The 12823-nt window shown below is 34.4% G+C and overlaps 1 protein-coding gene across 3 annotated transcripts in view; it reads left to right on the top strand.

Annotated features, from left to right (window-relative positions):
* Nucleotides 1-10702, top strand: part of HIF1A (hypoxia inducible factor 1 subunit alpha) — a 39245-nt gene extending 28543 nt beyond the window's left edge. For 2 of the 3 annotated variants that reach the window (XM_034992742.1, XM_034992743.1), the window contains 8 exons: nt 635-782; nt 2570-2790; nt 3455-3741; nt 4977-5099; nt 5231-5655; nt 8104-8212; nt 8749-8875; nt 9376-10017. In XM_034992742.1, the coding sequence (XP_034848633.1) occupies nt 635-782; nt 2570-2790; nt 3455-3741; nt 4977-5099; nt 5231-5655; nt 8104-8212; nt 8749-8875; nt 9376-9527 (1592 nt within the window). In that variant the 3' untranslated portion in view covers nt 9528-10017. Of the gene's footprint in view, nt 1-634; nt 783-2569; nt 2791-3454; nt 3742-4976; nt 5100-5230; nt 5656-8103; nt 8213-8748; nt 8876-9375 lie in introns of all 3 variants that reach the window. The other variant, XM_034992741.1, reaches the window with a different exon arrangement.
* Nucleotides 10703-12823: the final 2121 nt, after the last annotated feature.

The raw sequence follows: 12823 nt of genomic DNA, 5'->3' as shown, positions 1-12823 counted from the left end.
GGGGATACCTGAATGTCACTGAGTTAGTATGATTAGCCTTGAACTGCAGAATGAGCCCAAGTCGGCAGTCAGGGCCCTAGTCCTCGTGATAATGTCATCATTACTATTTATCTAGTACTTTCTCCCAAATCAGTAAGAGATTAAGATCGCCTAGATTGCCAAAAAGATTTCAGCGTGATATCAGTTGAGATTCAAATATGCTAGCACAGTTATTTTGAAGCATCGTTAATTCTCTGGAAACCTCAGTAGAAATTTAAGGAAATGTAGCAGTGCCACTTGCTCAAATGCTCTCTGTAGAATCAAGATTATTCTTTCTGTAGTCTTTCTGATACTTTCAACATCTAAGTCATTAAAGGAATTTTAGTCACTGCTATCCCTCATTCCTGGCTTTCATTTGATTTAAAGTGAAGATTGGCAGGAAAGGAGTTTATTTTGGGGGTTAGAAGAATGAAATGTGTATATTTTTGGCTATGCCAGGACTTTTTCTCTGTTTAAACGGTTACAGTTGATTCCATTAAAATAAACATCTCTCTTTTCTAAAATAATGACCAACATTCAGCATCCTATTCATTTGATTGAAAATTCAAAGTTATTTTCTCTCCGTGACTCTTTTTCCTTTCCTTTCCACTCCTAGTGTTTACTAAAGGACAAGTCACCACAGGACAGTACAGGATGCTTGCCAAAAGAGGTGGATATGTCTGGGTTGAAACTCAAGCAACTGTCATATATAACACTAAGAACTCTCAACCACAGTGCATTGTATGTGTAAATTATGTTGTGAGGTAAGCTTGGAAAGTAAATATTTTGGGGGAGCAAGTCATTACTTTTTTGGATAATCTGTTCTTTTATAGGAAGAGAAGATTATAAATGTTATCTGAATTTTATTTTCACATTTCTACCTAATTATGGTTTTTGGTACTCTTGAGTGGAGTGTCCAGGCCAGCTATTCTGCAGTGATTCTGCAGATATTATCGGTAGCTATCTGTTTCCATTCTTTTCACTCTTGTTTTTAAAAAAGACCTTGAAAAAAAACCCAGAGATCTCCTGTTGGATTAGTTTGTTCTAGTTATGTATCGATCAGCATATACTATCTCAAGTAATTGTGTTATTTTGTAGGAAGAATACCGGCCTTGGAATAGTTAGATCTGTGTCATAGCTCTTTCACTCATTAGCTCCATGACCTTGGGAAATTCTCATTTCTTTGAATTTCACCCATATAGGAGAGATGATAATACTTAGCTCAGAAGGTTGTAGTGAGGATTAGATGAAATCCTATATAAGGTGACTGTAAAAGGCTGTATAATGTGGCGCATGGCTCTTGTATATTCATGAACTCTTCTTTTAGTTGATTGGCTTGTGAATATTAGGATATCATAAAGCAATCTTTCATTTGATCTACTTCAGCAAGTGACTGCCCCCTTCTAGTCCATCTTTCAGATTACCACCATGCTGAGTTTTCTTGCACGAATATCTGATCATTTCATTTTCCTTATAATGGTTTTAAAGGTCTTTTTATAACCCCAAGGTAACCATGGCTTACTTGCATAGCATCATTTCTTGTCATTTTCTCTACTCTCGTGCTTCCACAGATTCCATCATCTTTCTAAAACTATGGCCACCTCTCTTAGGAAGACTTTGGTCATTTGTTTTTATTTTTGCCACTTCTGACACTATCCTTTAATGTTGTTACTGTAGTTTTTTTCATACTTTAATGTTTTAATATTAGTGCCAAAGAGTTCTTTTGTGGCTTTCCCATTATATAAGAATCACCCACTTGGAATGTCCTTCTTTTCCCCCTACCCCATTTGCCAAAAAAAACCCTACTTGAGCCAGAGTTTCAGCTTGTTGGCTTCTCTGTGAAGCAGACCTTCTCTATTTTAGCAATTACCACTTTGTTTTTTAATTGCACATCTACTTTCACACTGGGTTATAAAATACCTGGGTTAGGTATTTTAAACTTTGTATCCTTGGTTCATTTCACTTAGTGAACACTTAAATATTTGTTGATTAAAGGGACAATAAAACATTTAAGCCAAACACAAAGATGGATCTGTTGTCATCATCCCTCTTCAGCTCTATCCTGCAGGTGTTACCATGATACCATTTTCTTACCGTCAAGGAAAATATGGCACCCTTCTTTGAAAGGCCTTGGGTGTTTATATATCTTTATATTCTGGGACCATCCTTAGGTCATGCCTCATACATCAGTCCCAAAGAGTTCTTCTGTGCCAGTTTCATTACATGTGAATCAGCCCAAAAATTGTGAAGATCTGTTTGTGCCCCTCATGTACTTGACTATTACATTTCTTTCCAGAGGGATAGCTGAATTTTCTTAATTGGTCAAATATTTGAACTGTCTTGTACTATGAATTTTTATAGGTGTTTATTTCATATTGGTATTTTAAACCCTAAATGTGACTAAGTATGCATGAGAGATTAGGATAAGGTATCTTAAAATGTTCCTTTTCATAAAGAAGAATTTTAAGAGATAAGGTTATTTCAGAGACACCCCCCCCCCAGCATTGTGTCAGTGCTCATTTAAGAATTACTAATCTCTCTTTTTTGACAGTGGTATTATTCAGCACGACTTGATTTTCTCCCTTCAACAAACAGAATGTGTCCTCAAACCAGTTGAATCTTCAGATATGAAAATGACTCAGCTATTCACCAAAGTTGAATCAGAAGATACAAGTAGTCTCTTTGATAAACTTAAGAAGGAACCCGATGCTTTAACTTTGCTGGCCCCAGCTGCTGGAGACACAATCATATCTCTAGATTTCGGCAGCAATGGTGGGTCTTTAGTTATTCTTATGATTGCTTAAAAACTATGTCTGTTGGTACAAGCCCATTTTAACTGAACTTGGACATGTTTTTGTTAGTAATCATTTGGACATTGTAGTCTTATATATTTTGTTTTTCAAAGTTTTTTTCAATATTTGCTTAAATATTTTTGCCCCTATAATTTCTCAGCATTCCTGCTTCTGTCACAGTGTTGGAACTTGTGCTTCAAAGGGTTCTTAGGTATTTCTTCTTCCCACTTTAATGTTTCTCCGCTACTCTGTTTCTATATCCTATTGCCATATTTTCTCCACAATGTAGCAGTTATATTGCAGTAAGCGCAGTTCATTAAAGGATAAATAGTCATACCATAATATCAAACATTGAAAATAAAAACTACTTTTCAAAGTTGGTTAAATTTTAATGAATAGAAGGTATGAAAAGGTTGGAATTGCAGGGGGTTTTATGCCATAAATATAATAGAAGCTGTCAATAGTAGATTGGAAAGATAACTCAGACTTATGTTTATACTGTAATATCTGTAAACTTTCTGATTAAGGAAAATTTGGTAACATTTTTGTTTGATTTAGACCTTTTATAAAAGGGGGCATACATTTCTGTATATTATTAAAATCTAGCTATTCTTTAAATTGACTAATAATTTTTTTCCCTATAGACACAGAAACTGATGACCAACAACTTGAGGAAGTTCCGTTGTATAATGACGTAATGCTCCCCTCATCCAACGACAAATTACAGAATATAAATTTGGCAATGTCTCCCTTACCTGCTTCTGAAACTCCAAAGCCACTTCGAAGTAGTGCTGACCCTGCACTCAATCAAGAAGTTGCATTAAAATTAGAGCCAAATCCAGAGTCCCTGGAACTTTCTTTTACTATGCCCCAGATTCAAGATCAGCCAGCTAGTCCTTCTGATGGAAGCACTAGACAAAGTTCACCTGAGGTAGGTGTCATGATATAAGAAGAGGATAACTTTCATATTTTAATGTTCAGGAATGTATTTATAAAATGAATACAAAAAGTCTTGAATTTAGACATCCACAGAGAACAGTGTGTGTGCCTGTAATTGCTCCAAGCCCATTGATACTACCCTTTGAGTTGGAGAATTGTCAAGTAGCAAAAGGCTTATTTTAGCGAAGCTTCAAAAGGAAAGGACCCTAAGCTATTTGCCTAATTTAGCCCAATTCCATTACTGTTCTGGATTAGTGTAACATGAAAATACCAAGTCTTACCCAGAGTAAATACCTTATAACTATTTTTATTCAAGTTCTGTCTTGATAATAGTTTTTCTATAAACACTGAAAATAGTCTTTGAGGGCTAGGCTGAGGCCAAGACTAAAGATGTCACATAGGGTTCTATTTCTAAATCTAGAATGATTCCACTTCGGAGCTTCCTACGTCTAAAAATATGCTCAGGATTAGGGCAGCTCAGACTTGAGTATTATGACCTGTGATGCGCAAGTAAGTCTTAATAAGTGGTGAATAATTTTACATTAAATATTTATCAGTTCAGACTGGCAAGTGAAGAGTAGGAGATTTGACATCTCACAGCCTTCTGGAGAATATATTTTGTACTGTGGTTACTCTGCTTACCCAGCATAAAAATCTATTGATTCGTTTTGTTTTTAATCTAACAAAGATGTTAAAATGAGGGAAGCAGAAGTTTATGCTTAGACTATGTAGTTACAGTTTATTGGTTAGAATCCTTGCTCAGAACTCCTAAAATAGTACTGCATTCATTAAGGTGAAGGCAAGCAGAAGAACTTAAGTCTCCACCCCTCCCCCACCCCAGAATACATGTGAGATTTTTAGGTACATCCCCACAGAAGTGTGGCTTCTCAGAACAAAGGTAGATTCCAGTGAGTGTATTATTGGCCAATTAGGTACCATGTGGGAGTTGAATTATTAAAGGAGTTTTATTCTTCAGAAGAAGCAGATGAATGTATCTTTTAGTCCTAATTTTATAAATGCTGTTACACAGTCAGAAATGTATATATTGGCAAAATTAGTTAAAAATGTAAGCTCAAAAGTTTAACTTCTCACTAGTTAGATAAAATGTGATGGAAGAGATGGACTTTGTTAGGGATTCTCTGAGGTGTGCTTTGAGAATTCTAACAACTAGCAAAATATATGCATGTTTCCTCAGGGAAATGTAAACACATTGAATTCCTTTTACAGCCTAACAGTCCCAGTGAATATTGTTTTGATGTGGATAGTGATATGGTCAATGAATTTAAGCTGGAATTAGTAGAGAAACTTTTTGCTGAAGACACAGAAGCAAAGAATCCATTTTCCACCCAGGTATAGGAACTTGTTTATTATATTCTCTATTAAACTTTATTAATTTTCAGTTTGAAGTGATTCTGGGTTTAACTTCTTTTTCTTTTATAAGATGTGGCCATTGTAAAACTCATGTACTTGTTGCTTTAAAGGACACTGATTTAGACTTGGAGATGTTAGCTCCTTATATCCCAATGGATGATGACTTCCAGTTACGTTCCTTCGATCAGTTGTCACCACTGGAAAGCAGTTCTACAAGCCCTCAGAGTGCGAGCACAGTTACAGTATTCCAGCCTACTCAAATTCAAGAGCCTCCTGTGACCACTACCAGTACCACTGCTACCACTGATGAATTAAAAACAGTGACAAAAGATGGTACAGAAGATATTAAAATACTGATTGCATCTCCATCTCCTACCCATGTACCTAAAGTAACTACTAGTGCCACGGCATCACCATACAGTGATACTGGAAGTCGGACAGCCTCACCAAACAGAGCAGGAAAAGGAGTCATAGAACAGACAGAAAAATCTCATCCAAGAAGCCCTAACGTGTTATCTGTCACTTTGAGTCAAAGGTATTTATATCTAACATTAAAGTTACTGTTCTTTTACTATTTTTGAGAAAATGTGTGTGGTGGTAACTTATTTCTAAACATAGCTAACTTTCTGATAAATATGCTTTAAGAACATTAAATTGACATACAAATTCTGGTAAAACAAGCACTCAAAAAAATGTTTCTAAATTAACTTGTGTATTTATTTTCTTGAAAATAACCATATCACCTATCTAAATGTAGGAGGTAGGCGTGTCTTCCAGTACCTTTAAAAAATGTAATGCAGCCAGTAAGTTCTTAACTGTACAAAAATTGGCCCAGTTTCTTATAGTTGTTTAAATCAGACTAGTTAACTGTCCTCCACTGTTTGTCTCTTTGAGTTATTTTAAAGCTTACCTGAATAAAAGACCTTCCAACTTAAGGGTATTTCCAATTCCCCATTTCAAATTAAGCCTGATAGTCTTCAGTCCCCAGTATTCAATACAGGGGAAGCTTTCTTTTAAAATGTATGTATAATTGTTTTTATTTTTCATGACATATTTATAGAACATTAGCTATATTATAAGTTAAATAAGTGTTTAAGAGCTAACAGGAATCTAAGCATGATGTAGGATGTTGCTTTTATGGAGTTAGTTTGAGCAAATACCTGTACACCACCCAGATTTTAAGTTATAATTTCTATATATAACTTTTATAGTGGGATTTGATATTTTAAATTTGAGGCTGTAGTCAGAGGAAACCAGTTTTAGCTAGTCAGTGGGGCAGTTTGTGGAGGAAAGAAACCATTAATAACAATAGCAAGAAAAAAAGCACTGCCATAACAAGACTTTATGGCTTTTTTCTCTTGCCCTTCATCACTATTTTGACCTAGAATGCTAGGAGGAACCTTTCCCAGAACTAGGAAAAGATCTTGGGGCTTTAGTTTAACAAAAAAATTTTAAAATGTAATGTTTACATTACTTTATAAATTAGTATGTCACCAACTGACTTTAGACTCAGAATTCCTTTAAGGCAGTGACAATGTCTTAGACATTTTCATGGTACTAATACTTAGTACAGTATGTAATGTGTAATACTTGCTCAGTAAATGGTTATTAGATGGATAGATGGATGAATAAATATAGTTATAGAATTGGCAGTGACCTTGAATTTGCAGTTTACTGTTAGCTACAGGGGACTATGGGATGTTCAGTTTTCTGAACATCTGTGTACCTGTCAAAACCAAAGTCTAACATCTAGTCACTTTAGCAAGTTTTTTTTCACATTAGTTCCAAAATAGTATACAGTAAACACTTTTTAAGAGATGAACTTACCTTGAAGAAATATAGAGGCTTTTTCCTTACTACTACTGAAATGATATTTACATGACAGAGTTATACTTCATAAAGATAATATATTTATATAGGAATTTTAAATCCTGCCTATCTGTATTGTGAGGGTTTCATAGGATTTTTTAAAATAGAAAACAAAACCTCATGTAGCAATTTGAATAATGTATCACTTATCCATATGGCATTCTTAACTATATGGAACAGAGCAAGGAGCTATTGTGATTGTGTATGGGCTGGGGAGAGGAGTTCTTGAAAAGACAAAACAGATAACAGAATTCATGTGCCTGATGCATAAAACAGTTCTTCACTATTTAATACTAATTTTAAATGCAGATAGTTCGGGTTTGATAATCAGATCAATACTGAGGACAAAGTGGCTTAGTGGAAAAGATTACTGGGAGAGGAGTGGGTATCAGATCTAGAATGTACTTCCATATCTGCAACTAACTAGGTAACTTAAAGTCCCATTGCTAACAAGCTTCAGGTTTCTCATTTATAAAATAGGTGCTATATACCTCTTTATCTTGGAGATTGGTGTGAGGCTAAAATGAACTAATGAACATGCAATGTTTTATAAACAAAAACACTACACAATTGTGAAATTAATCTTGTATTCTTGTAGTCCCAAGAATATCTGTGTATTTTACTGGGTGGAATGAAGAATCAGTATTTCACTTTAACCTACAAAAATATCCATTTAGTTCTGTTCAGATCTATTTTATAAATAGGTAAATGCATCTTTTAAGAAATTTTGTTTTAAAAATTGAGCTTTAGGGGCGCCTGGGTGGCTCAGTCATTAAGCGTCTGCCTTCGGCTCAGGTCATGATCCCAGAGTCCTGGGATCGAGCCCCGCATCAGGCTCCCTGCTCGGCGGGAAGCCTGCTTTTCCCTCTCCCACTCCCCCTGCTTGTGTTTCCTCTCTCGCTGTGTCTCTCTCTGTCAAATAAATAAATAAAATATTTAAAAAATAAAAAAATAAAAATTGAGCTTTGACTTTTAAATAAACTTTAGTAATCGGTAAAGTTCTCTTACATACAACATTATATTCCTTAATGTTGGCAAGCAGGCATTATATATTTTCAAAAACAAGTTAGTTGGATATTTTAAAAATAATAAAGCAACCATATTTTTTTTTCAGAACTACCATTCCTGAGGAAGAACTAAATCCAAAGATACTAGCTTTGCAGAATGCTCAGAGAAAGCGAAAAATAGAACAGGACGGTTCACTTTTTCAAGCAGTAGGAATTGTAAGTGTGAGAGTACATGTTTGTTTTTCTGTTCTAGCTAATGTGTTGTATATAAGTAATTCTTTGTTTCTTCCAAATACAAAAGTTGTATTTTCAGAGGTTAAACATTCTTTCACTTTGTATGCACTATTTCATAAAAATACATTTAATGAATACATTCTTGTTGTAAAAATTCCAAACACTACAAATGTATTTTAAGTGAAAAGTGAATTTCTCCACTCATTCACTACCAGTCTTGTTCTCTTTGCTTTCAGTTACTTTCCCATCTTACCCCCCAAAAACAGTAGTTAATGTTGTCAGGGATGGTGTAATTCATACTGATATTTTCAGATCATATTAACTAGAAAGCATTTAAAAAACAATTGCCATAATAAGTGGCAAATAATTTTATCATAGTATTAAGAGAAAGAAAAATAATTTAGGGCTGTATTTAAGAAATCTGCCTACATACTGTCATTACACGTAAGCTGATTTCAGTGTTTTTGATTTTAAAAAATTTCAACACAGTAAAACTGAAATAACTTTACTGTTTTTAGGGAACATTATTACAGCAGCCAGACGATCGTGCAACTACTACATCACTTTCTTGGAAACGCGTAAAAGGATGCAAATCTAGTGAACACAATGGAATGGAGCAAAAGACAATTATTTTAATACCCTCTGGTTAGTTTGTTCTTTCTACCCTTGAACATCCCACAGAGAATTAAAATATATGAAACTTTATTTAGAAGCTTTACTGTCAGTGAGAGTGATTTTCATTCTTTAGCATCATTAAAAGTAATGTTAGCGGCGGTAATGCAGGAATAGCTATTTCAAGATGGAACTTTTAATTTTTAGTAATTGTCTTTTATATATCTGTGTCTATATCAGTATTAAATAGAAGCTGAAACTTGTACATTTTTATGCCTTATTCAAAACTGATTTATCACTCCTTTGTGCCATCATTGTGTCCTTTAAATGCTTCTGACATAGCACCAGTAACACTTTATTGCACTCACTTGTTTACATAGCTGTGGTTTTGCCCTAAAACCACAGACTAAACCATAGTCTAAAAACCCAGAGCTTATTTGCTTTATTTTCCTGCAATATCTATAGCATAATGAGTGTTCAATAATATTCATTAACTAGGTGAATGAATACTTATGCATGTTTTTGTTTTTCAGATTTAGCATGTAGACTGCTGGGGCAATCAATGGATGAGAGTGGATTACCACAACTGACCAGTTATGATTGTGAAGTTAATGCTCCTATACAAGGCAGCAGAAACCTACTGCAGGGTGAAGAATTACTCAGAGCTTTGGATCAAGTTAACTGAGCTTTTTCATAATCTCATTCCTTTTTTTGGACACTGGTGGCTCATTACCTAAAGCAGTCTATTTATATTTTCTATATCTAGTTTTAGAAGCCTGGCTACAATACTGCACAAACTTGGTTAGTTCAATCTTGATCCCCTTTCTACTTCATTTACATTAATGCTCTTTTTTAGTACATTCTTTAATGCCAGATCACAGCACGTTTCACAGTTCCTTGGTATTTAAACCATTACATTGCAGTAGCGTCATTTTTAAAATGCACCTTTTTATTTATTTATTTTGGGCTAGGGAGTTTGTCCCTTATCGAATTATTTTTAATAAGATGCCAATATAATTTTTTTTAAGAAGGCAGTAACCTTTCATCATGATCAGTTTGAAAAATTTTTACTCAGTTTTTTCACATTTTACATAAACAATAATGATTTGCCAGCAGTACATGGTAGCCACAATTGCACAATATATTTTCTTAAAAAAATACCAGCAGTTACTCATGCAATATATTCTGCATTTATAAAACTAGTTTTTAAGAAGAAATTTTTTTTTGGCCTATGAAATTGTTCAACCTGGAACATGACTTTGTTAATCATATAATGATGATTCTTAAATGCTTGTATGGTTTATTATTTAAATGGGTAAAGCCATTTACATGATATAGAAAGATATGCATATATCTGGAAGGTATGTGACATTTATTTGGATAAAATTCTCAATTCAGAGAAATGATCGGATGTTTCTTTAGTCACTTTGCCAGCTCAAAAGAAAACAGTATCCTATCTGTAGTTGTGGAAGTTTATGCTAATATTGTGTAATTGATATTAAACCTAAATGTTCTGCCCACCCTGTTGGTATAAAGATATTTTGAGCAGATTGTGAGCAAGAAAAAAAATCATGCTTTGTTAGCAAAATTGCCTAGTATGTTAATTTGCTCAAAATCTGATGTTTGGTTTTATGCACTTTGTCGCTATTAACATCCTTCTGTTTTCATATAGATTTCAATAATTGAGTAATTTTAGAAGCATTATTTTAGAAATATATAGTTGTCACAGTAAACATCTTGTTTTTCTATGTGCATTGTACAAATTTTTCATTCCTTTTGCTTTTTGTGGTTGGATCTAACACTAACTGTATTGTTTTGTTACATCAAATAAACATCTTCTGTGGACCAGGCCCCCTTTGATCAGCTTTTATGTTAAAATATTTGCTTCAGTGCCTCATAAAATTGATTACCAACAATTTAATTATGAAAATTACATCAATAATTATTTCTACATTTATTTTGTCACTTTATACTGTGTCCCTAAAGTCATGTTAAGTAAAATCAAATTATAATGTTCCACTGTAAAAAAATACGCTTTTAGAGAAGAAACTTGTCATTTATAAATTTATGAACCTATTAAAGTAAAGCCGATTTTAATGCTTTAATCCCAGGTGAATGGGATGAGTGAAGCAAATCCTGAACATTATAGTTACATAATGTTGTAAGGGCTAGAAGTGCCTCTAAAGATTTCCAATCTATTCCCATTTCATAGATGAAGAAATGTAGACCTCAAATGATAATCGACTTGTCCCAAGTCTTCAAGGTAATAAATGGTACACCAAAGATTTTTTTTTTTTTTTTTTTGGTACACCAAAGATTTAAACTTAGGTCTTCTGACTCTGACATGAAACTAGAACAAACTTTGCATTTTTTGTTTTAATGATACTGTATATATTTTTAAAATAACTTTACTCATTTTTTCCTGTATTTTTTTATGGAATAGCTATATTTCTTTTTTTTTTAATTTTTATTGTTATGTTAATCACCATACATTACATCATTAGTTTTTGATGTAGTGTTCCATGATTCATTGTGCATAACACCCAGTGCTCCATGCAGAACGTGCCCTCTTTAATACCCATCACCAGGCTAACCCATCCTCCCACCCCCCTCCCCTCTAGAACCCTGTTTGTTTTTCAGAGTCCATCGTCTCTCATGGTTCGACTCCCCCTCCATTGTCTCTCATGGTTCGTCTCCCCCTCTGATTTCCCCCCCTTCATTCTTCCCCTCCTGCTATCTTTTATTTTTCTTAACATACATTGCATTATTTGTTTCAGAGGTACAGATCTGTGATTCAACAGTCTTGCACAATTCACAGAGCTCACCATAGCACATACTGTCCCCAATGTCTATCACCCAGCCACCCCATCCCTCCCACCCCCCCACTCCAGCAACCCTCAGTTTGTTTCCTGAGATTAAGAATTCCTCATATCAGTGAGGTTATATGATACATGTCTTTCTCTGATTGACTTATTTCACTATATTTCTTTTCTGATTATAAAAGTAATACATTCTCACTTTAAAAAATTTAGTACAAAAAGATGAAAAATCACTGTGAACCTCTGCACCCAGAAGTAACAGCAAATGATTTTTATGGACAAATTACAGAGGCAGTGCCAGAGCCTTAGGTCCTGTAACCTGATGTTATGAGAACAAAATATCCTGAACAAAATGAACTAAGCCCCAGATCTTAGGTGGCTGTTTTTCTCTCAGACTGAAAAAATGTTATTACAATTACATGAAAATTTGGGCACAAAAATTTGTAATATGAAGACTTACTCCAAGATTTGGGGAGCACATGTATATTTCACTGTAAATACTACAATGTGAAGTGCATCTGCATTTCATTACAGATAGTACAGAGATGGTATTTTAGAATAAAATAGTTGCTTCATATTTTCAGGTCAAAATACCAAAAATCCTGCTTATTTTGGTAGCAAATTAGCTCTAGTTGAAAACTAGAAGTGGATGTATAGTTTTCAAATATTAGTAAGTGGTCAGATTATATGTAATGACCGGGAGTCAGAAAATGACTTGTAAGAGCAATGATTAGAAGAGAAAGTCATTTTAAAGGACAGTAGAACTGGAAGAAAATAAGTACCCACCTTTTGGTCATTCAGAAATTCCACCCCCCCCCCCCCACACACACCCCGGAGTGCTTGAAGCTGTTGCAAATAGCAGAACCAGCTCTGCCTTCCCAGCATTGTGCCCTCTCTTTGAGACTCATTTACTTCTTTATAATGCCTTTCTCTGAAGTATAACCCTACTCTAACAACTAGAATTCTGTAATAGCTTTTCTCTCCTTATGCATGCCTATCACTTCCCCACTTTTTTGGTGCCACTGTGAGTGAATGATCACAGTATTATTTTCACACCTGAAGAAAGTATGGCAAAGGAATTTAGTGTGTTTTGTTTTGTTCTAAGCCTTATCTTTAACTTTGGAACTAAAAAGAGTTCCACAGAGAGCTTACCACAGTTAAA

This window comes from Mirounga leonina, unplaced genomic scaffold, assembly GCF_011800145.1.
Source record: "Mirounga leonina isolate KUSES-001 unplaced genomic scaffold, KU_Mleo_1.0 Mir_82, whole genome shotgun sequence".
Lineage (NCBI taxonomy): Eukaryota > Metazoa > Chordata > Mammalia > Carnivora > Phocidae > Mirounga > Mirounga leonina.
Note: the sequence above shows the minus strand (reverse complement) of the source record. Positions and strands in the feature narration are given on the sequence as shown.